Raw genomic sequence first — 25,660 nt, 5'->3', positions numbered from 1 at the left:
ATGACGCAAGCAAGGCGCGCTGGGCCGAATGAATGCCATTCGGCTCAACTCGGCTCATCTCGGAAGTTCGAGTTCCAAATATTTGTTCGGATTCCGAGACAAAAGTTTCTCGAATCCCGATTTGGTCGAAAACCGAGGCGTTCGAGAACCGAGGTATCACTGTATCTAGCCCAGGAGCCCAAGTCTCTTAGTAGGAAGAAAAAAAACACAACAACAATAGATTGGGTTCTTCAAAAAGGTTATCTGACTTCAAATTAGGTGTTTGTTCTATGCATTTTGTCAGTTTTATATTTTCCTACATCACCATATACAAGGACACACAGAACACACACGAATCCTAATTATCACTTAGAGCAACATAGTCTCAGGCTGCATTTAGCTTCATCATCAGATTCCTCTAAGAAGTCAAATAAATAAGCAATTAATTCCTCCAATGTGCATTGTTTATTCACATATTAAAGCTGTTAATTTCATTTCTTGAGACATTCTCCCCCATGCCACTGTGCTCAATGTTAAGATTCCTTATTACTCGTGAAGTTGGTGTGAGCATTTTTTTTGCAAAAGCACTTTGAAGACTGAAAACATATTCTTTTCTAGTTTTGGGATCCAGTCTGTCCAACTTTATCTGGTTGACTGTGGTGAGAGGTTAAATATTTAAACCATATCAGTTATACCATTGTCCCAGGAATTAAATTGAAAGGAATTGAAAGACTTTTTCAAACAACTCAAACCAAGCAAACAGACCCTGATTTGCTCTCCTAAATGAAATATATTAGCCTTGTGGTGACCAAATATTGACCTAATGACTAAATAAAAGCAAAGAGATTCTAACTACCCTCTAAAGTACTTACCACATAACCTTAATGAAATGTCCCAAGACACTTCCAGACAAAAACTTTTTCAGTTGAGACTAGAAAAGAGGTATGTGCGAGGAGAGTAAGTGGAGACCTCCAAAATACTCTCCCAGGAATCTGAAAGTCTCATTTATAGAAAAACAAAGAGCCCTGGCCGGTTTGGCTCAGCGGTTAGAGCATTGGCCTGCGGTACAGAGAGACCCAGGTTTGGTTCCCGCTAAGGGCACGTACCTCGGTTGCAGTTTGTCCCCGGCCCTGGTTGGTCGCACGGGTGGCAGCCACTCGATGTGTCCCTTCACATGGATGTTTCTCTCTCTCTCTCTTCCTCTCTCTCCCTCTCGCTCTGTCTGAACAAAAAATGCAAAAATGTCCTCGGGTGAGGATAAAAAAAAAGAAAAAATAGAAAAACAAAGAGAAGACAATTTTCTACCCTACCTACCCGGCACTATATTCTAATACTGCCCACAGAAACGTTATTTTCCCCATTTTGGACTGTACATAGGGAAACTTGGGTTCAAATCTCAGCTCCTCCCTTTAGTTGTGTGATCTTGAAGCCTCAGATTTTCTTGTACGTAAAATGAAAAAAACAGCAAGCTCACCTCAGAGGATTGTTGCCACAATTGAGGGAATTAGTCATGTCAAAAGGTGTGACTCTCAGGAGATACTCTTTTCCTTTTGGGTCTCCGGTATTTATCTTTTTGTTGGGGAATTCCTGCCTTGGAGAAAAGCGTGGGACCTTGTCAAAGGCTGGGACAAAGATCTTTTTGATAAGTGAAAGGGACAAAGCAAAGTAAGACCAGCTTTGACATTTCTGTTGGAAAGAAAGGTGTTTATTCACTCAGTCAAAACAGTGCAGGGTGGGGCAAAAGTGGGTTTACAATTGTAAGTGCGGGAAACACAGTTTATTCTTGTATTATTATTTACTAATGACTGTATTATTTTCCATATGAACAACTGTAAACCTACTCTTGCCCCCACCCTGTATTTACTGACAGTCTACTATTTTTCTAGGCAGTGGGATGCAGAAATGAACAAAATGGACAAAGACCCTTCCTCAGTGGGGGATCAGATAGTACAGCAGTAGATAGGTAAGAGGCCAAGTAGTGATGAGTGCTATGAACCAAATAAAGCAGGATAAGAAATGAAGCGTGAAAAGGGCTCTTTAGATAGAACAGGAAGAGAAGGCCACTGAGGGGGTGACTTTTGTCCAGAGACGTGATTATGTGAGAGGATTAACCATGCAGTTGTCTAGAGAACAACCAGCAAAGCAAGCAGCATGAAGGCCAGAGCGGCTGGAGCCAATGGGCACGAGGAAGCGAAGTAGCCAGGGGCCAGATTGTGTGAAGTTTTGTGGTCTATAGAAAGGATCTGGGAGGGTTCTGAGCAGAGCAGCTGTCCTCTGATTTAGGTTTTATTAAGATCACTGTGTGGCTATGTAGAGGACAGATAGTACAGGGGATAAGGGCCGAAGCAGGGAGATCAATGAGAGAAGATGATGCCTACACGTGATGAGCTGTGGCTCAGGCAGTACCAAAGACAGCAGACTGGGGGCTCAACAGAGAACCCATTAAACCATTTCTACACACACACCGTCCCCACCACCACTATAGCACCACCATCACTAGTCAGACCTAAACACTGAACTCCACACCCACGTGTGAGTAAGTAACTCCCATTCCTCAAAGAACTAATGATAACTTGTACAATGTTTTCTTTGGTTTACCAATAGTTTTTATGTAATTTTCTCATCTGAATGTACATTCTCATTTGAACAAACATTGTCATTTGAAGACACATTCTTTTTTTTTTTTTTCTTATTTATTTATATATTTTGGTACATGCCCCTAGCGGGAACCGAACCCAGGACTCTTTGGTCCGCAGGCCGACGCTCTAACCGCTGAGCCGAACCGGCCAGGGCTGAAGATACATTCTTACATCAACTCTGTGAGCAACAAACAGGTAAATCCAGGTCTTGTTGATCTGCTAATTCATCTAATCCTTACAACATCCCAACTGTGGTGATTTTTTCCCCAATTTACAAATGAGGAAACTGAGGCAAGCCACAAAAAGAAGATGTGGGATTCAAACTAAAGTTTCTGACCCCAAAGCTTATGCTCTCATTTGATCAAATATAAGAAACTAATTGCGATGCTGCTTCATTTTTTTAAAAATGGCTACTGAACTAGCTTAGCTTTTATTTATTTTTTATTTATTTATTTATTTATTTATTTATTTTTATCCTCATCTAAGGACATCTTTCCATATTTTTGTTCAGATAGAGTGGGAGGGAACGAGAGGAGGAGAGAGAGAAACATTGATGTGAAAGGGACACATCGAGTGGCTGCCACCCACACAACCCAACCAGGGCCGGGGACAAACGGCAACCAAGGTACGTGCCCTTAGCGGGAACCGAACCCGGGTCTCTCGGGACTGCAGGCCGACGCTTCAACCGCTGAGCCAAACTGGCCAGGGCAAAACTAGCTTAGCTTGTAAAGCACAGAACCATTAGTTTCCCCAGAAAGGGTAAGATTTTCATACTTCCTTGGTAGGTACTGGCTTTGTTCCCAGAGTCTTTCATAAGGCTTTCTTAGGAATGGAGGTAGAAGTTATGTAAGCTCCTGTTCAAATATGCCTCTAAAATCAAAACCTGGAAATGGGACCAGAGGGTGATTGGTTGCCCCCACCTCCAATCACCAGTCATTGGGCACTTGGGTTTATGGGTCCAAGGCTCAGTTGAGAAGCTTGGACCGGTGATAGACATTTTGGGTGTCAGTAGTATACAGGGCTAGTTGCTGGATCTGTGGGAAAGAGTGAATGTGTGGTGAGTTCAAAGAGGACTCAAGGTAGTACTCTAAGGAATGCCAACAGCCCAGGAGGGGGCCTCAGCTGGAAACATTCTTTTTTTTTTTTTTCCTCACCCGAGGACATTTTTCCATTTTTTGTACAGATAGAGTGGGAGGGAGAGAGAGGAAGAGAGAGAGAGAGAGAAACATCGATGTGAAAGGGACACATCGAGTGGCTGCCACCCGCACGACCAACCAGGGTCGGGGACAAACTGCAACCGAGGTACATGCCCTTAGCGGGAATCGAACCCGGGTCTCTCCGGACCGCAGGCCAACGCTCTAACCGCTGAGCCAAACTGGCCAGGCCTGGAAACATTCTCTTAACTCTTTCATAATCCAGATCAAAAGAATTAATTTTCCTATTTGCAGTTCATCCTTCCCCTTTCTGGTTTATAGTGAGGAGAAAAACTTCTAAGCCCTGTGTTCTTTAATTCTACACTGCCTACAAATTATCATTGAAGCAAGCCACAGGAAGGGATTGGGACCGGAGAGACCTGGAAAAATCATCTGTACTTCCTGCTTATAAGCAGAAGCCCAGATGATACGTTATTTGGAACAATAGATCTGTGGAATGTTAAAGAGTTGTACTAAAAAGGGTTCTTCAGCTAAATGATAGAGGATATGAACAAAATTAATTCAAACAAAATTAAACAGATCTCTTTAAAGAAAAAAGATTATGAATATTTACATATAATCTACCTAAAGTTTATACTTATTCTGTAGTTTGTTATTAAATTGAGTTTCTTGGGCTATTTGCTATAAAGGGCAAAGAGCTTTCTGGTGATATACAAAGATTTTTTGTAAAGGTTCCAAGGACTGTTGACTTGTATTCTTGAGATCATAAATATTTCTAATCAGAAATTACATTTGTTAAAATGTTTGTTTACTTAAAATTATAAACTATATTTGTATAAGAGTTTGGTTTTTACCCACCAAATTTGAGATAATTAGCTTCACCAAACTTTATTCTAGTTTCTCTAGGCTGTAAGTTGTGCCTGAATTTTTTTTTTAGTCAGAAAGCACCTGTATCTTTTGTCTGAATGTCTTCACATCTCTTACAGGCTTTTTTTTAAATCCTTATCCAAGGATATTAATAGAGAAAGAGAGGAAGGGAGAGAAAGAAACATCGATTGGTTGCCTCCCATATGCACCACCATGTGCCCTGACCAGAATCAAACCACAACCTTTCAGCTTACAGGATGATGCTCCAACCACTGAGCCACGCTGACCAGGGCACAGGCTTGTATTTTAATAAGCCTGGCAACTCTAACATTCACTTTTGAAAAGCATAGTAAATGTCAGTTTTTCTCCTACCACTTGTCCAAGAGATGTGTCTTTTCCACAAGTACTGGGTCATCAGGTAGGACCCCAATAGAAATCCTGATATGACTTCATCCTCAGAACATGCATTTTTCTGATAACTGTTAGAATTGGAAGGATACCTAGAGATCATTTAATCCAGTCCCCTTTCATTATAAATGAAGAAATTGAGGACTAGAAAGTTTAATTATCTGTGGTCACCCAACAAGTCAGAGGAAGAACCAGAATTAGAATCAAGGTTTTCTGCTTTTCCTACATTACCTCCTTTCTTTTCGTTGTTGTTGTTATTGTGGGAGAATATACATAAAAAAATTGATCATTTTAGCCATTTTTAAGTATACATTTCTGTGACATTAAGTGTTAGAAGCTGGAGGAAAAAAATAGAATAGTGGGGACTAGCTATAGTTATAAGAAATATTAATCATGCTGTTAACCGTGATTGCTTTGTTCTGATTAAAGACAGCACGTTCTGACCTGGCTGAGAATGGTCTTCCCCGGGACCTGAAAGTTAATCTAGAAATGCAGCTCATTGTTATCCATGAACTGCCCCCTCATCGTGGAAAGACTAACAACCTTAGAGTTCTGGAGGGAGTGTACTGGAGACAACCCTTCATAGCCCTCATCCACATTCCCCAGCTCACATGACTTCCCCATGCCTGTAATCTGTAACTTTTACCCATTGTTATTCCTTTTGCCTACTTCCCTATATAATCTTTGTCCTTCTACCCAATATAAGCAGTTGGCTTACATGAGAGGAGAGAGTAGATTTTTCAGGGATGACCCACTGCTCTTCCATATTGCCGGCAATATTGGAATAAATGCTCATGTACAATTCAACCTTGTCTCTACTTAATTGGCTCAAGTAGTGACAGGCAGCCCAGATCCGTTTTTAAATATGGATTTTATTGATTTCAGAGAGAAGAAGGGAGAGGGAGAGAGAGAAACATTGATGATGAGGAAGACATCAATTGGCTGCCTCCTGCACACCCTCCACTGGGGATCAAGCCCGAAATTCAACCCATGTGCCCTGACTGGGAATTGAACTGGGGACCTCCTGGTGCATAGGTGGATGCTCAACCCCTGAGCTACACCAGCCAGGCTACTTTAGCCATTTTTAAATGTATAGTTCGGTGGCATTAAGTACATTCAAATTGTTGTGCAACCATCACTACCATCCATCATCATCACCAACTGAACATTTTTATCATCACCAGCTGAAACTCTGTATGTACTCTTTAAGCAAGAACTCCACAATCTCCCCTCCTTCAGCTCCTGGTAACCACTGTTTTCTGTCTCTATAAATTTGACTATTCTAAGTACCTCATCTGAATGGAATCATACAGTATTTGTCCTTTTGTATCTCACTTATTTCACATAGCATAATGTCTTCATGGTTCATCCACATTACAGTATATACCTTACATATATCAGAATTGCTGGATTATATGATAATTCTACTTTTAATTTTTTGAGAAACCACCATATTGTTTTCCCAGTGGCAACATCACTTTACATTGTCTCTTCTTCTTTTCTTTTTTTTTAAATCCTCACCCAAGGATATTTTTCTATTTATCTTCAGATAAAGTGAGAAGGGTAGAGAGAGGGAGAGAGAGAGAAACATCGACACAAGAGGGACACATTGACTGGTTGCCTCCTGCACCACCCGGACCAGGGTCAGGGACAAACCGCAACCAAGGCACATGCCCTCGACCGGAATCAAACCCGCAACTGTTTGGTCCGTGGGGAGACACTCTAACCACTGAGCAACGCCAGCGAGGGCTCTCTCATTTTCTTTTTTTCTTTATTGATTTTAAAGAGAAAGGAAGGGAGAGGGAGAGAGAGAGATGGAAACATTAATGAGAGAGAACATCAATTGGCTGCCTCCTGCATGCCCCCCACTGGGGATTGGACCCACAACCTGGACATGTGCTCTGACCGGGAATTGAACCGGTAACCTCTTGGTGCGTGGGTCAATGCTCAACCACTGAGCTACACTAGCTGGGCTCTCTCCTTATTTTCTGATGAGCAGTAGAAAGAGTGTAGGACTGGAAGTTGCCAACTCAACCCTGGATTAGTTAGCTGTGTAATCTTTGTAAACCACTTGACCACTCAAACTCGGCTTTGCTGGTCAGAAAGAGGTAAATGACCTTTGACTTGTGGGCCCTGCAGAATTATAAAGAAATAAGATATATGAAATGCTTTGTAAATGAAAACAGGTTCCTTAATGGAAGTTATTATTAGTCATTTATACTAAATTTAAATTAAATCCAATGTCAAAGGAGAAAACCATGAGCTGTTAGAAAGGAAAGAACTCATTAAAGAAATTTAATATCCATCAAAGACTTTGATCTAAGAGAATATAGAAGTGCTTATGGTTATAGTTTGTTGTAATAAGGCCCCTGCTGTCTGGGTATGGTAGATAAGGCCCCGGGAAGGCCTTGAAGCATCCAAAGTGCAGACAGAGAAGTCACTCACAGCTCAAGTGTTTCACATGCTGGCTTCTAAGGCCCTTTGTTTTTTGTTGCTCAATGTCAGTGTGAGTCCCAGGGAGTGAGAACCTGATCCCATCTTTGCCCAGCTAGACAACCTATTTTTATGTCTAACCTCAGGACTCAAGTAGAACTGCCCAAGAAAATACTACTTCAGTTTTTGTAAAAATATTTTTTTAAAAAACCTTTGTTATTGTAAGTGTAATAAATGTGCTAACTTACCAGCACAAATAGATCAGACTAAATAATATCAAATAAAGCAAAGGGGAAAATAACTTTAGATACTAAAAAAGTTTGGGGGTATAATTTCTATAGTAAACTGGTAATTCTATGTTAGTCTTTCAACCTGATTGAAAAGAATTTGGAAGAGTCCCACATTAATATGACTTCATTACTCATTATATAGTGAAGAATCCTAATATTTTGAATCATCATCCTTTTCATTTGGGAAAGAGGGAGTACAGGAGAACAAAAAAATTGCCCAAACCAACCCTCCTAAAGCATCTTGAAGCAAACACTCAACTCATTCATTTTTTGTCTTGTCCTTTTAAAATGGGGATGTGGCCCTGGCCGGTTTGGCTCAGCGGTTAGAGCGTCGGACCACAGACCAATGAGGCACAGGTTTGATTCCGGCCAAAGGCACGTATCTCAGTTGTGGTTCGACCAGGCCCTGGTCCCGTCCTGTGGAAGGCAACCAGTCGATATGTCTCTCTCACATCAATGTTTCTCTCCCCCTCTCCTTTTTTCTCCCTCCCTCCCACTCTATCTGATGAAAAATAGAAAAATATCCTTGAGTGAGAATTTAAAATAATAATAATAATAATATAATAATAAAATAAAATGGGGATGTGGCTGGTTCCATTATTCCCTATCCTCTACTGAATTATCATAACATATCTCCATTGTTTCCACTGAAACCTAGGGTCCTTAGGGCTTTGATTAAATTTAGTTTAAAACCCTAGCTCTGGAAAGCACATCCCTCTCTCTATGTACCCCTCAAAGACCTAGCCTTTCCCATGGATAATCGGTAGCCCTCGGGCAGCAGAAGACAGTAGCCTGGATCTGACTAGTAGTCACAGGGTACAGACCTCTGGCAAGGTAAAGATAACATCTTGACCTAAGTTATGTTTCAGCTCCTGAGTTCTAAGGTAGAACAAGCCTCTGGCTATTTTCCATGAGACTGGACAGAGGGCCACCAGAACAGACCTCAGAACTGTTCTCAAGACTTGAAGAAATGATTCATTATCCTTACCTCACCTCTGACCAATCAGCGCCCAGCATGACCCTGAAACCCCCAACCCACAGTGTCTTGTGATTTGTCGTATATAATCTGTAACCTACGTGCCATGGAGGAGTAAGGGCTTTTAGCATTAGCTTCCCGTTCTCCTGGATGGCGCCACTCATCAATAAAATAGCCAACTTCTCTCCAGTTTGGGTCCAGCAAATGGCTCCTGAAAAGACTAGTGGTGAGAAGAAGGGCAGTTCTGCTGTCAGTGAGGTCGGGACCAGGAACACCAGCAGCGTTCACGAGCGCATCCATGGAGTGGGTTTCAAGAAGCATGCCCCTCGGGCACTCAAAGAGACCTGGAAATGTGTCAAGAAGGAGACAGGAGCTCTAGATTTGGGCATTGACACCAGGCTCAACAAAGCTGCTGGGGAGGAATAAGGAATGTCCCACACGGTATCCAGGTGCACCTGTCCAGAAAACATAATGAGGATGAAGATTCACCAAACAAGCTTCTATATGTTGGTTACCTGTGTAACTGTCATCACTTTCAAAAATCTACAAGCAGTAAATGTAGACGAGAACTAACTGCTGATTGTTGAATAAAGTTATAAAGCTGCAATAAATAAAACAGCCAATACTTCTCCACTGTAATCCTCGGGGTTTAGTGTTTGGCTCTGCTAGTGCCAGGTACACGAATTATTTCGGGTCCATAACACCACTGATCACATTGAATTTGACTACAGTATTTGTTCTTGTTTATCTAGCTCTCCTCTTGATGACAGAGATCATTTCAGAACAGACAGAATAATATAAACCATGATCTGCCAATTTGTAAATATCATTCCACAAAGACAATCTTGTCCCTCTTCAGAGCCCTGGATAATGCACATCCAGTATACTAGCCCGTTTGTATAAAAATGAACGCCTTGGTGACATGGTTGGTGTGGCTCAGTTGGTTGGAGGGTCGTCCTGTACACCAGAAAGTGCGGGTTCGATTCCCGGTCAGGGCACATGTCCAGGTTACGGGTTTGGTCCCCAGTTGGGGTGTGTACTGGAGGCAACCAATTGATGTTTCTCCCTCGCATTAATGTTTCTCTTTCTTCTTCCTTCCTCTCTCTCTAAAGTCAATTTAAAAAACAAAGAAACATATCCTCAGGTGAGGATTAAATAAATAAATAAATAAATAAGCACACACCTTGGTTAAAGAATTGATTTATCTTAATGCACCTACGTAACCAGCAGAAATAAGTTTCAACTTAGTTTTCACAATGCTCTTTGCAAGATTTTTGCCTTTGTTAAATTATCAGGAAAATGCAGGCTCATTTATTATGGACAATCACATCCGTTCTCTGTATTGCTTTGCCCAAAGAAATCCAGCCCAATATGGTAACATCAGAACAATTCACCTACATTTTCCCTTGAAAGATAAAGAAAACAGAATCCTTCTGCCTTGCTCCAGGAAGAAAGGCAGAGCCATCCCCAAGGCATGCAGAATGCCATCTGGCTGCTATGTTTCCTGGAATTTTCTGGCCCGGGGACAAAGTGCATTTATTTCAGATAGATCAACACTGTCACCCAGTGGACAGACAACTAGGCAGACTGAAGCCTTAGCATTGCTCTTCACTTGGCAGCCAGTGTTGGAACAGGAACCTGTTTATTTTTGGTGATCACAAATAATTGTTAATATTCTCTTACAGGAAACTGGGAGGACCTCAGCTGACAAGCTTTGATTTGGATGTCACAGATGAGTTCTGTTTAAGGGGACAAATGCTCATACACTTCCATTGTGCTGATGCTTTCTTTTTTTTTTTTTTTAACCATCAGTAAATTTATAGGAAGCACAGACTATAAAACAGCCACGCAAATCTGCCAAGACTCACAGGATCAAAAAGGATTGCAGGAGCAGGGTGATATTTGATCACCTGCCAGGTACTGTGGAGAGACTTCCTTACCACAGAACAAGACTCATTGTTCATTGTTCATAGTGACAGTGATGTGTACTCTGAAAACTGAAAATAGATTTTTGTGTGTGTGTGTGTGGATTGAAATTAGAGGAAGTGACTCGGTTTGCTATAGTGAAATCAGTGGATGAGCTACTCTTGCTTTCTCCGTTTGGTATATATCTCAAAAGATAGGTACAGGTGTAGCCTCTGCCCCATGTCATTTTTCTTGTCTAAAATGTCATTTGATACTTACAACAAACTGGCTTACTTTTCACATTAAGGTAAGAGGCTTTTTACCTTTCTTGTTAAATGCACCTTTAAATTAGTCTCATCTCCCCAGCCAGAACTCATTCACAAGCTTGAAGCATTGATCTGGTATCACTTTACACTTCTTAGGAATGTCTGCAGTAAAGGGAACTGAGACTTCACGTTGTAGAAGCTCTTGTAGAATCTCATGATTAAAAGCAAAGTCTCTATTTATTGTGAGAAAATCTGGATTTGAATGCTGACCCCACTGCTTGCTAGCTTCTTGACTTTTGACAGGCTACTTAATCTCTCTAGTTTCCATTTTCACCTCTTATATCAGGGATAATATTAGTACCTCCCTCCGGGGTTGCTCTGGGGATTTACACAAGAAAATACATGTGAATAACTTAACAATGTAACTGGGCACATAGAAAAAAGCTCCATAAATATTAGTGTTAGCATTATTATTATAGCAGTGAGACTTGTTATTCCTAAAAAATAATTTAATTAAGTACCTCTAGACTAGCAGGTAAAATCATGGTATTTTTTTATGCCGAAAAGGTCCTGAAAGATCATCTAGTTCATTGCTTCTCATTAAAATAACCCAAGGAAGCTTTTAAAAAACACTGATATCCCAAATAACCAGATCAAAGAATGCTTATTGTATAAATCTTTTAGGTGAAATTCTAGAAAAGGCAAATGTAATCTGTAGTGACAGAAAGCAGATCAATGATTGTCTGGAGATGAGGCTGGAAGGACTTACAGCTGGAGGGCCAAAAGAAACCTTTTGGGGTGATGATAACGTTTTCTATCTTGACTCTAGAGGTGTTTACACAAGTGTATTCATCTGTCAAAAGTCTTTGGAACTGTACATTTATAAGTGAGTAAATTATATTGCATGTAAAATAGATCACTGTAAAGTTGATGTAAAGAGAACGCTGAATCTTACCCACAGAAATTCAGATTTCATTGTTCTAAAGTGAGGCTCAGAAATCTTTTTTTTCCATGCACCTAAGGCATCAACCAGGATTGGAAGCTACTGATCTAATCCAGTCCTCTCCTCTTCCAGTTGAGATTAACCCAAAAACATACAGCTGGTCAGAGTGGAAGAGGCAGGACTAAAAACCAAGTCTCCAGGTATCTTGTGCTCCAAACCTTCACATTCACTAATAATATTCCCTCTCCCTGGAGCTTCTTTCTCCTTCTTACCTTTCTCTCAAAATCCCTCCCACCTCTAGAGCCCAGCTCAAGTATCACAGGAAGCCTCAAGTTGCAGCTTTCCCCATTGGACTAGGAGCTCCTTATCAAGAAGGGCTGTAGCTTTTTTATTTTTGTATCCTTGGTACCCAACACTGTGCTTGGCACCAAGCAGACATTCAATAAACATTTGTTGAATAGAAAAATGGGTGGAAGGAAATTAACATTTATTAAATGCCCATGATATGCCAAGAATTGAAACAAATGCTTTATGCACTTTATCTCACTGAATTTTTATAATTTTATAAATTGGTTATCATTTCCCCCCTTTTGTAAGAGAGCAAACAGGCCCAGAGAGGCTTAGTAATTTGCCTATGGTCACACAGCAAAGAAAGTAGTAGAACCAAGGTTTGGACTCAGGTCTGTTTTCATTTATTTTTTTTAAATAAGTTTTTATTGATTTTTTAGAAAGGGAGAGAGAGAGAGAAACATCAATGTGAGAGAGAAACATCGATCGGCCTCCTATATGCCTCCTACTGGGGATTGAGCCTGAAACCCTGGCATGTACCTGACCAGGAATCAAACTGGGACCTCTCAGTCCATGGGACTGATGCTCAATCCACTGAACCACATGGGCTGGGCAGGTCTGTTTGTTTTCAAAGTTTATGATTTCTCTACCAGACTAGGCAGTCTCATTTATGGTGGTTACTCTATTCAGTCATTTTTTATTTCCTTTTTATTGAATTTATTGGGGTGACACTGGTTAACAAAATTATACATGTTTCGGGTGCACAATTCGATCATCTATACTCTGTGTTGTGTGTACACCACCCCAAGTCAAGTCTCCATCCATCACTATCTCCCCTATATCCTCTTTCACCTCCTCCTGACCCCTCCCAAGGCAATCACCATACTCTTGTCCATGTATTCAGTCTTTTTTTTTATGCACATTTTCTTAATCAGGAGGAAATAAACCAAAATTATAGTAAACATTACATATAACTTCTAGTCTGATGAACTTAAAATGTCATTTCATCTTCTCTTATTCGAACTTCACTGAATGCTAATGTTTCTTACTGTGTTTGACCAACTTGAATCTCACATCTGTGAATTGCCCAGTTGTAGCATTTGCTTTTTTTAAAATCTTTTTTAAAAAATTTATCTTTACTGTTGAATGTACTACAGATGTTCCTCATTTTCCCCCTATTGACCCCCTCCTCCTTTCCCCATACTGATGTCTGTGTCCATTGGTTATGCATATATACATATAAGTTCTTTGGTTTATCTCTTTCTCACTCCCCAACCCCCCTTCCCTTGGAGGTTTGTCAGTCTAACAACAAATTTGTACTTCTTCTTTTTTTTTTTTTTTTATCCTCACCCAAGGACATTTTTTGTTCAGGTACAGTGGGAGGGAGAGAGAGGAAGAGAGAGAGAGAGAGAGAAACATCGATGTGAAAGGGACACATCGAGTGGCTGCCATCCGCATGACCAACCAGGGCCGGGGACAAACTGCAACCAAGGTACATGCCCTTAGCGGGAACCGAACCCAGGTCTCTCGGGACCGCAGGCTGATGCTCTAACCGCTGAGCCAAACCGGCCAGGGCCAATTTGTACTTCTTAATCCCTTCACCTTTTCACCCATTCCCCCAACCCCTCTCCCATTTGGCAACCAACAAAATGTTCTCTGTATCTATGAGAATGCTTCTGTTCTGCCTGTTCATTTTGTTTGTAGATTCAGTTGTCCATAGATATGTATTCATTGTCATTTTGTTTGTTCACATTTTTAATCTTTTTCTTCAAGAAGACCCTTCAACATTTCATATAATAACGGTTTGGGGGTAATGAACTCCTTTAGCTTTTTCTTGTCTGGGAAACTCTTTATATGGCCATCGATTCTAAATGACAGCTTTGCAGAATAGAGTAATCTTGGTTGTAGGTTCTTGCTTTCCATCACTCTGAATATTTCTTCCCACTCCCTTCTGGCCTGCAAAGTTTCTTTTGAGAAATCAGCTGACAGTCTGATGGGAACCCCCTTGTAGGTAACTAACTGCTTTTCTCTTGCTGCTTTTAAGATTCTCTCTGTCTTGAACCTTTTGCATTTTGATGATGATGTGTCTTGGTGTGAGCCTCTTGGGGTTCATCTTGTTTGGGACTCTCTGTGCTTCCTGGACTTGTATGTCTGTTTCCTTCACCAAGGTAGGGAAGTTTTCTGCCATTATTGTTTCAAACAGGTTTTCAATTTCTTGTTCTCTCTCTTCTCATTCTGGCACCCCCAAGATGCAAATGTTGGCATGTTTGAAGTTGCCCCAGAGGCTCCTTACACTATCCTCATTTTTTTTTTATTCTTTTTTCTTTTTGCTGCTCTGATGGGGTGTCTTTTGCTTCCTTATATTCCAAATCGATAGTTTGCTTCTTGGCTTTACCTACTCTACTATTGAATCTGTGTAAATTATTCTTTATTTCAGTTAGTGCCTCCTTCATTTCTGACTGGTCCCTTTTTATGCTCTTGAGGCCCTCACTAAGTTCATTTAAGTTCTCACTAAGTTCATTGAGCATCCTTATAAGCAGTATTTTGAACTCAGCATCTGGTAGGTTGCTTATCTCCATTTCGCTTAGTTCTTTTCCTGGAGTTTTGTTCTGTTCTTTCATTTGGGACCTGTTTCTTTGTCTCCTCATTTTGGCTGACTCCCTGTGTTTGTTTTTACGTATTGCTTAACGAGAGGTATGGGGCTAGCTGAGACCAGATGCTGCTTGTTTGAAAGAATTTAGGAAAACCTGCAGCAGGATCCAACACAGGCCAATCTTATGGTAAAGCAACTGGCAACAGCTTGGGTGAGCCTGAAAGTTGGGTGGGGTGGGACCTCAGGGAGTCACCAGGGTGGGGCACACAGTGTGAGCCAGGTCGCTGGAGTCCCAGATATGGCGGCTATCTGCCGCCCCAGGGAAGGGCTCACCAAAGGAAAAAAAGGCCTCTGATAGCACGTTTATCCAGGAGAAAGCCGCCTCTTCAGCCCTCGCTCCAATGCCAAACAACTGAGTTCTTCCCCATATGTCTCTGGTGCCTTTCAAGCTGCCTCCCCCACGCTGGGGCCTGGAGGGTGTGAATCCAAGTAAGTCCGTGTGTGGACCCTTTAAGAGGAGCTGCCTGGGGCTCCAGCAGCCTCAGCCTCCCTCAGCCTCAGTTCCCGCTGGTTTTTCCAGCCAGAAATTATGGGGACTTCTCTTCCTGGCACTGGAACCCTGAGCTGGGCACCTGGTGTGGGACGGGAACCCCTCAGTCCTCAGGGAGAACCTTCCCAGCCGAGGTGTCCTAATTTTTTTCCGCAACACGTGGGTGTGGGACCAGCTCATCACGCCTCCACCCCTCCTACCAGTCTTGGTGTGGATGCTTCTTTAATTCCATAGTTGTAGGACTTCCATTCAGCTTGATTTCAGGCAGTTTTGAATGATGGTTGTTCTGTAGTTTAGTTGTAACTTTGATGTGGTTGTGGGAGGAGGCGATACCGCATTTTCCTACACTGCCATCTTGACCGGAAGTCCATGTATTCAGTCTTAAATTATGGATATTATATATCTTATCTCCTCAGTTAGGTTACAAGCTTATTAAATACAATAATTAAATTTTAGCACTTATAGCCCTGGCTCATTGTATAGCACTTAGTATGGCTTAGTGGTTAAGAGTGTTCGATTCCTGGTCAAGGGCACATACCTGGATTGCAGGCAATCCCTGGCTCCAGTCGGGGCACTTGCAGGAGGCAATCAATCGATGTGTCTTTCTCATATTGATGTTTCTCTGTCTGTCTGTCTGTCTGTCTGTCTCCCCCTTCCCATGTCCCCCTATCTCCCATTCCTTCCTTCCACTCTGTCTAAAAATCAACGGAAAAAATATATTTTAAAAAAATTAGCACTTATAACCCTATATCAATTCACAAGGTGGATGATTCGGCCACCTCAGTGTTAATAGAGTATCTAATTTTTAATTTCATGAGAATAACCATACAATCTAACACTTTTAAGAAGACCTGCGGTTATAACCTGCAGTTACAAGCAGACCTCTAGTCAAGGGGTACCACAGAAGGTTGGGATTTGAGCTGCTCTGTTTCTGCATTCTCTTAGCCTTCTGTGCACTCCTTGAATGATCTCTAAGCCATGTAAGCATCATACACAACATTCGGTTTAAAGAGTCATGTATCTCAAAGCACTTACCAAAAAAATTCCTGGAATGACATTGTGCCTTTGAACCAGAAGTGGACAATTGCTGCTGGTAAATTTAGATGCAGAGATGATGTTGTATTTGAGAAATCGAAAGGAATCCAAATGACTCTTTAAAAAAAAGTCATAAAGACATTAAATCCCAGGTAGCCAAGCTTCTGCTCTATTCAGCAGTATTTGTATCTTTGAACCAAGAATTCTAGACTCTGTCCCCACCACTTCATTAGAAATGCCTTTATAAGCTCCCCAAAGCCCTTGTATTGCCAACGCCAATGGGCATCTTTATGTTTCTTATGTTCTTTGACCTCTTTATGGCATTTGAAATCATTGAATAGTCCTCCTTCTCAAACTCTCTCCTGGGCATTTGTGGCCCCACTCTGTTCTGTTTTCTTCCTATTTCTCTCTGTCTTCCAGCCTAGTTTTTGTCAGGCACAACTTTTTCTCTACTTGATCTCTAACTATCTACTGTATGAAAATCTCCAGTCTTGCCTTCTGCCATCACTCTCTTTACACACTCCTTTGGTAACCCATAATTTCAACTACTATTTATGTCTACAAAATGTATACGAAGCCCCTTCCCCACCTCCTTCCCCCACATGCCTAAGTATAGCACGTTCCTCCCAATCCAGTTACCTCACTGGTTCCCACTCTTGTTCCCTAAAGCCCTGCCTACTCCGCACTGCTACGTGGCGTGGTGTGGTGCTTAGGAGTGAGTCCTAGAGTACAACTCCATGGCCTGGACTCAGTCCCACCATTTCCTCACTAAGGAATCTTGGACAAATGATTAACTGTACTGTGTCTCAGTAATGGTCCTGTGCTCCATGGACTCATATGCAGAAAGCCAGCCACTTAGGGTTCTTTTGAGAATTAAATGATATTCCAAGTAAACAATGGTTGAAATACAGCAAGTACTCAATAAATATTTTCTCTGTTGACCTTATTCTGACTTTTCCATTTCTGATCAGTTTAGCATACATTTACTGAGTGTCTGTTAGATGCGAAGCATGGGGTGGGGCAGATACTGTCTGCACCAAGGATGGCAGAGCCCTTGGGATTTAATGTATATTGTTGTCACTCCAGTGAGGAGTTAAACTCCTGATTTAGGTCTTGGTCTTATCCGCTCAGCCTGTCTATCTCTTCAGGGGACACCTAGCTCAGTCCACAAGCTCGAGGTCCCAGTAGTACCTCCCATGAGACCAAGTAAGAATTAGTAGTGACTATACACCCTCATATCTGACCCCCAGGCTGAAAAATCATTCATTCATTCATTGGTTCATTTATTCATTTGGCAAATACGTTTTAAGTGTTAACCATGTGCTGGCCCATGATAGGCACTGGAGTTATAATTGTGAACAATACACTGTCCTGCCATCAAGAAACTCCCAGCCTATTGGCAAAGGAACCCGGCTTCAAAGCAGGCTGGGAGGGTGGAGCTGCTAGTCCCAGAACCTGTATTTCCAGAACCTACCACTCACCCTCTGTGGCTCAAACCACCCTTTCAGGAGCTTTGTCTACACTCTTGAAACTTCCACCAGAGTATCCAGTGAATTCTCACTGTTGTTCAGCTTCCAAGTACAACTCAACAATTCCAGCACCATGGTTAGGTGGCATGAAAGAGAATAGAGGCCAGGCAACCCTTCTACAGGAGACTGAAGTTCTCAGGTGAATTTTCTGTGTTTTATAATTGTCCCCATTCTTTTTTTTTTTTTAATCCTCACCCGAGGACATTTTTGCATTTGTCTTCAGATAGAGCCCGAGAAAGAGAGGGGGAAGAGAAAGAGAGAAACATCCATGTGAGAGAGACACATCAACTGGTTGCCACCCACATGACCCCAACTGGGGCGGGGCCAAACTGCAATTGAGGTACATGCCCTTAGCAGGAACCAAACCCAGGACTCTCTGGTCCGCAGGCTGACGCTCTAACCACTGAGCAAAACCAGCCAGGGCACTGTCCCCATTCTTAAAGTTTCCTGGCATAAGATCATTGCTTCCCTTTTTATGATCTAAAAAATAATCTACTTTTTGGAAGCATAGGGTACCTAGCCAGCTATGCCCAAATTTCACCATTCAAAGTTATAAAATATCACCCCCTGCAAGGTTGCTCTCAATTCTGCTGGACAAAATATTTCTTTAGTTAAAATGTGTATTTTAAATTGGTTTTCTTGTTTATACTCTGCCTTTTAAGCAAAACACCTGAGGTAGTTTGAAGGAAGGAAGTATAGTGTAAGAGAAAATTATAAATTATAAAAATCATGATGAGAAAATTTCAATATAAACAGAATATATATATGTGTGTGTGTGTGTGTGTGTGTGTGTGTGTATACATATATATATATCTCCAAAAGAAGAAACAGATTTCAGATAAGTGGTCAATAATTTTTTACCCTCTTGTAATAATTCAGTCTAAAACTTTGCTCTGTGCTTTAAGGCAAAGTGAAAAGAGAAACCCAATTGTACACAAAATCTCATTACCAGGGAAGAGGACACATACCAGATCCTCATGGGAAGTAAAGCTTTCTAGCTTCTCATTCAGAGAAACAATTTTCACATCAGGCTTCATATAGGGTTTACTAGGCCTGTTAGCAAATAATGCAACATCCCTTAAAATAAGCTCAGGGCATATTCAGGGCACCATTGTAGAGGCAACTCCTTGGAAACAGTTTGGCAAGGGGTGATAGGGCCCAAGCTCTCGGCTTTCAAGTGCTTCAACTTGATGAAGAACAAGATCTGAGGCTCTCCAAGCATTCTATAAAGTACATTGTGGGGCTATCACTCTGGTTGGAATAAGAAACTGAACATGCAGGGAAGAGCCCCTGGTGGGAGTGGGCCCTCGATGTCAGGTAAGGAACTTGGACTTGACCTGAAGAGAGGTCCTTAGAGGGTTTTAAGCAGAATAATTTGTCTATTAAAAGAATACTCTGCAATGTATAGAAAATATCAGAGGGACTAAGACCAGAAGCAGGAAATAGAGATGACATTGGAGAAGATCAGGTGGGAGATGATAAAGGCCTAAAATAAGCAGAAGTAATGAGATTGAAAAGAAGGGACAAATAGAAAAAAATGTCACAGTAATAGAATTAATAAGACATAGAGACTTATTAAATGTGTTGAGGGTAAAGGCTATTAGGTGGAAGAGGTTTTATGAGTGCCTACTCAGATCTACTGGTAGTGGCTACTTGGAATGCAATCTGAATAAGAGTTTAGGGCCCAGTCTAGGCTCAGTTGAAAAGAATGATAGATTAGTAATATCTGCCATGGATGCAGAACTAGAAGACACTGGAATGACTGGTATTTACCATCCCCATTCTCTGGCAAAGGAAGCATAAAAATGTACTGTATGTTTTGAAATGTGCACACTGTGCAATTTCATGTATAGGAAGGTCTAGAACAGACAAAACTAATTTATGTGATAAAAGTCAGAAGAGTGGTTACCTGGGTGTGGGTATGTGGGTGGATTATTGACTGAGAAGGGGCAAGAAGAGGCTTTTGGGGGCCTGGAAATATTCTATATCTTGACCTGGGTGATAATTATACAGACATATACATATGTAAAAATTCACTAGAGTATATACTGTTAAGATTTGTGACCTTTATTATATGAAGGTCATACCTCAATTAAAAGTAGGGGGAATTCCTTCTGTGAGCCTCTGTGTGGCTAAGGAAATGTATTAAGATATAATGTGTGCCCTGGCTCGTTCGGTTCAGCAGTTAGAGCATCACCTGTGGACCAAAGAGTTGCAGGTTCGATTCTGGTCAAGGGCATGTACCTCGGTTGCAGTTTGGTCCCCAGCCCTGGTCGGGGTCGTGCAGGAGGCAGCCAATTGATGTATCTCTCTCACATCAATGTTTCTCTCTCTTTCTCTGGAAAAATATCTTCGGTGGGGATTTAAAAAAAAAAAGATATAACATGCAAGGAAACATTATTTCATGATTTGTCTTTATATACATGACACTCACCTGAGGGCAAGGCATGCTTCTAGTTCTGTTCTGTTCCCTGTACATTCCGGTCACTTCCCTTATAGCCTTGTTCTTTTCCTTAGCTGAGAGCACATAGACTATAATAATCTGGTCCACGGAAGACAGCTTTTTGCTTATAAGGTGATCATACTCCAGGTCTGTCACTTCAGGAATGATGTAAGTGCTACATCGGCATGTGTCCCCTTCCTTCCCACACAGTGCCTGCCTTAGGACCACAGGACAAACCAGGTGGGAAGCAAACCATGCATCCTTGCTCTTAATGGAAAGAGGAGGCCTAGAAGAATAATGATAGAAATCACATTTGGAGAACTAAAAGGACAGAAAGAACATCATTTTTAAAAGTACCAAAGAACCAATGTGGCTACTTTATTTTTATTATTACAGTGATACCTCGGTTCTCGAACGCCTTGACTTTCGACCAAATCGGTATTCGACCAGGAGATTCGAGAAACTTTTGTCTTGGAATCCGAACAAATATTTGGAACTCGAACTTCCGAGATGAGCCGAGTTGAGCCGAATGGCGTTCATTCGGCCCAGCGCGCCTTGCTCGCGTCATCAGTGTGAGTGCAGAGAGAGAGTCACGCTTTGTGGAGAGAGTCACGCTTTACACTGAATTTAACCCTTAGACATACTGTACACTTTTATTTCTTGTTGAGACTTATGTTTTTCTACATATTATATACAAATTAGGCCAGTAAATAGGCATTTTCTGGGGCTTGGAACGAATTAATCCAGTTTCCATTATTTCCTATTGGTTTCATTGCTTCGGTTCTCGAACAATTTGGTTCTCGACCGTCCTCCTGGAACGAATTATGTTCAAGAACCGAGGTATCACTGTATTATTTTAAGAATTTGATTAAATCCCCTCCACCCCTTTCACAATGAAAATATAGTCAAAGAGAAAAAAAGCATTTCACACTGTATATCCTAAAGTGGCTACTTTAGTGAAGCATTACAATTTTTTTCTGGACAGAATTTTATTTGCCAACACACTAAAATAATTGTCAATGTACTAAAAGAATTAAATGCCATTCTTATGTGTATTATATAAATATGTTATAATTCATTATCTATCAGGGTTGGGGGTTTTAACTGCAAGCAACAGAAACAAATTGTAGCTAATTTAAGCAAATAAATAAAAATGGAATTTATTAAAGAACTCAGAAAATCTTTGGCAAGGTGAAGGAACAGGGTTTGCAGGCTCCCCTGCCAGGGACAATGTCCAATGGAGACAGCACTGCCACAGCTGCTGGGCAGATTCTACAGCCTGCACTGCTGGCCTGCGGACCCAGGACATGAGTGAGAACTCTGGACTTCACTTGGAGCTGCTGCCCCCTGTTAGGGTGGCTGGGCAGGCTTGCTGGATTGGGGAAGTCTGGGTTATGTGCCTGGGCCCTAACTTCAGAAGAGACTGAGAAAGCAAGGATCTGACATTTTTGTCATCTACAATGGAAGGCACTCTGCCTTAGCAGGTAGGGTGTCCCCAAACACAGAAAGTTAGGTTCAGATGCTAGGTGGTCAAAACAAATAACAGTTGTCCACAGCAATTTATACATTCACTTATTACTGGACATTGAGATGGTAGTTTCCAATTTTCTACTATCACAAACTCCTGCAATGAAAGTTTTATACATTTCCCTTTTTTGTACTTAAGACTTTTATTTTAATGTAGTTAAACTTATCAACCCTCGCCTTTATGTTTGTGTGTCTTTTGTGTATGTTTGGTTCAAGAATTTATTTTCTACTTCAAGGTGATAAAAATATTTTCCTTATGTTTTCTTCCAAAGTTTTTATTATTTGGCCTTTCATATTTAGTTCTTTGATCTACCTGGACTTTATGATGGGGAATAGGAATCATAAGATGATAGACAGATAGATAATTAGACAACCAGTTGTCTCACTACCATTGATTGAGCAAGCCACTCTCTCCTCATTGGTTTGTAGCTATCTCTGTTGTATATCAAGTTTCCATATGTAGTTGGGTCTAGTTGGGGCCCTCTATTCCATCCCATTGGTCTAACTAGCCTGGTCTCAGTACCACAGTATCTTAGTTCCTATTTTTTCATAAAAAGTTTTGAGCCCTGGCCGGTTTGGCTCAGCGGTTAGAGCGTCGGCCTGCGGTCCGGAGAGACCCGGGTTCGGTTCCCGCTAAGGGCACGTACCTCGGTTGCAGTTTGTCCCCGGCCCTGGTTGGTCGTGCGGGTGGCAGCCACTCGATGTGTCCCTTCACGTCGATGTTTCTCTCTCTCTCCCTTCCTCTCTCTCCCTCCCACTCTATCTGTACAAAAAATGGAAAAATAGCCTCGGGTGAGGATTAAAAAAAAAAAAAAAAAAAAAAAAAAAAAAAAGTTTTGAAATCTGGTAGGGCAGGTCCTCCCACTTTGTTTGTCTTTTTCAAATGTATCGATGCTATTTCCAGAAATAGCTATCTTACACACCAAAGAGGACAATGATCAAAAATAGAACTTTTGGCACACAATATGAGCCATAAAGAGCAGCAAGTTAACAATACGACCTTTGCCAGTGGCTGGAGAGTGGCAGAGAGCTCTGGAGAAGGCGGCAGGGGTTATCATTGCAGTAATCAGGGGTGTTTAAAATTAAGGTTCTGACTACCATCCTGTAAAGAACAGAAGTCCCAGCCTCAGGGACACTCTCTTGTCCTCTTGTTTTCTCCATAACCACTTACTCCTCCATCTCCACCTTTGTCTTCCCAGGGGCCCATCTCAGGTGAACACAGAGTGTACCAATATCAGGGCCCCTGGGAGGCATTCTGAGCATCCCTGAGTAATTCCAACGTGTCAGTGAGTGTGCTGTGAAATCATTAAAAGTCAGGTTTCACAAAGGAGAAAATGAACACATGGGACTACATCAAACCAAAAATCTGCACAGCAAAAGAAACAATCATCAAAATGGAAAGGGAACCCACTGTATGGGAGAGCATAATTGCCAATGATACACCAGATAAGGGGTTAGTTTCCAAAATATATAGAGTGCTCATACAACTCAACAAGAGGAAGACAAAGAACCCAATTAAAAAATGGGCAGATGCCCTGGCTGAGCCAGTTTTGCTCAGTGGTTAGAGGATCGACCTGCGGTCCAGAGAGACCCAGGTTCGGTTCCCGCTAAGGGCATGTACCTTGGTTGCAGTTTGTCCCCGGCCCTGGTTGGGTTGTGTGGGTGGCAGCCACTCGATGTGTCCTTTTCATGTCAATGTTACTCCCCCCCCCCCCCAATTAATGTGAACAAAAAATGGGAAAATGTCCTTGGGTGAGGATTAAAAAAAAAAAAAAAATGGGCAGAACTAAATAGACACCTCTCCAGACAGGACATACACATGGCTAAGAGACATATGAAGAAATGCTCATTACTAATCATCAGAGAGATGCAAATTAAAACAACAATGAGGTATCACCTCACACCTGCCAGAATGGCTGCCATCAACAAACAACAAGTGCTGGCGAGGGTGTGGAGAAAAGGGGACTCTAGAACACTGCTGGTGGGAATGCAGTGTGCAGCCACTTTAGAAAACACTATGGTGTTACCTCAAAAAATTAAAAATTGAATTGCCATTTGACCCAGTGATCCCACTTCTAGGAATATACCCTAAGAAGCCTGAAACACCAATCAGAAAGAACATATGTACCTCCCATGTTGAGAGCAGCACTATTTACAATAGCTAAGATCTGGAAACAGCCCAGTGTCCATCAGTAGACCAATGGATAAAAAAGTTTGGTATGTATACACAATGGAATATTATGCAGCTATAACAAAGAAAGATCTCTTATCCTTTGAGATGACATGGAGGGACCTGGAGAGCATTATACTAAGTGAAATAAGCCAAGTAGAGAAAGACAAATATCACATGATCTCACTTATTTGTGGAATATAATGAACATAACAGTCTGAGGAACAGGGTAGACCCAGAGACGTGGAAGTAGGGTACAGACTGACAACCCTCAGAAGAGGAAATGGGGGAGGAGGGAAGAGATAAACCACAGAATTTATATGCATGTATGTATAACCAATGGACATGGGCAACAAAGCTGGGGACGGGATGGGGAGGAGGATGTCAATGGGGAAAAAAGGAGAAACATCTGTAACAAAAATAAATAAAATTTTTAAAAGTCAGATTTCAAGCTACAACCCTCCATATAAATGTTGGCTCAAAAAGGCATTTCAAGTTCTTGCCTTGATCATCCTCGCAACCTCCTGCCTCCAACATGTTGCAGTAATGGTAAAATAAAACAATTTAAAATATCAAAACTATACTTCAAGTCAAGATGAACACCTGTATGGATAGAGACTCAATATGTTAGTGGAGCTAAAGCTATAAGCTTGCTTGGCTCTGAAGCTAGAAATAGCAAAAGTGGACAAGAATTTGGTCCCTGTGGGAAAACAGAATAAAATGCTCTTCTCAAGGCAGAATGATGTGGTGCTGGAGGATGTTGTCTAACTCACTTATTGAAGCCAAGGACCAGGGTAGGGCTTCCACCACTCTTTGCAAGAGGCCAGAACAGCTGCTGTCTACTCCTGCTTGGCACCATAGCTCATAGGACACTTTAAGCTCAGGCAGGTTGGAGAACACAGACACAGCTACCCAACCAGAACTAACGCAGGCTGCTTGCTCATCTAAGGACTAGATCTGCAACAGTCTAATACTCATGGGGCAGGACACCCACCCCACCATTATTTGACCTGGTTCTGAATTTCTGAATGTGAGGACCTGGGGTCCGGGGTTGTGGCAACTAAAAAATTACTAGAGAGGAAGGGGTAAGCAGATGTACACACACACCCCATATACAGAAAGAGGCAGGAAAAATCTTCCACTCAAGATGAATTCATTCCATGGCCAGGTGACTGGTAGCACTGCTTGTTTGGTGGCCTTAATGAAGCCTGCTGATAATGCTTTAAATACAGAAAATATTTCTTTCATGACATTTACGCACCACTTTTTAAAAAATTTTTTATTAATTTATTTTTGTTACAGATGTTTCTCCTTTTCCCCCCATAGACACCCTCCTCCCCATCCTGCCCCCCCCCCCCCCGCCTTGTTGTCTATGTCCATTGGTTACACTTACATGCATATAAGTTCTTTGGTTTATATCATCCATCCCCCTGCCCCCCACCCCCCAAGGTTTGACAATCTGAACCATACTCCTTTCTATGTCTGGGTCTATTTTATTCATCAGCTTATTTTGTTCATTATATTCCACAAATAAGTGAGATCATGTGGTATTTGTCTTTCTCTGATTGGCTTATTTTGCTTAGCATAATGCTCTCCAGGTCCCTCCATGTCATCTCAAAAAATAAGAGATCTTTCTTTCTTGCAGCTGCATAGTACTCCATTGTG

General features: G+C 41.6%; 1 protein-coding gene across 6 annotated transcripts in view; it reads right to left on the bottom strand.

Moving 5' to 3' along the window:
• LOC118623426 (uncharacterized protein C3orf20-like) overlaps positions 1–25,660 on the bottom strand; it is a 116,014-nt gene that overhangs the window by 10,133 nt on the left and 80,221 nt on the right. For 2 of the 6 annotated variants that reach the window (XM_036250976.1, XM_036250979.1), the window contains exons 16-17: positions 20,290–20,584; positions 16,327–16,443 (exon numbers count right to left, since the gene is read on the bottom strand). In XM_036250976.1, the coding sequence (XP_036106869.1) occupies positions 16,327–16,443; positions 20,290–20,584 (412 nt within the window). Of the gene's footprint in view, positions 1–9,015; positions 9,202–16,326; positions 16,444–20,289; positions 20,585–25,660 lie in introns of those variants that run through there. The other 4 variants (XM_036250977.1, XM_036250978.1, XM_036250981.1 and 1 more) reach the window with 4 other exon arrangements.

The sequence above is a fragment of the Molossus molossus genome, unplaced genomic scaffold, assembly GCF_014108415.1.
Source record: "Molossus molossus isolate mMolMol1 unplaced genomic scaffold, mMolMol1.p scaffold_m16_p_10, whole genome shotgun sequence".
NCBI lineage: Eukaryota > Metazoa > Chordata > Mammalia > Chiroptera > Molossidae > Molossus > Molossus molossus.
Note: the sequence above shows the minus strand (reverse complement) of the source record. Positions and strands in the feature narration are given on the sequence as shown.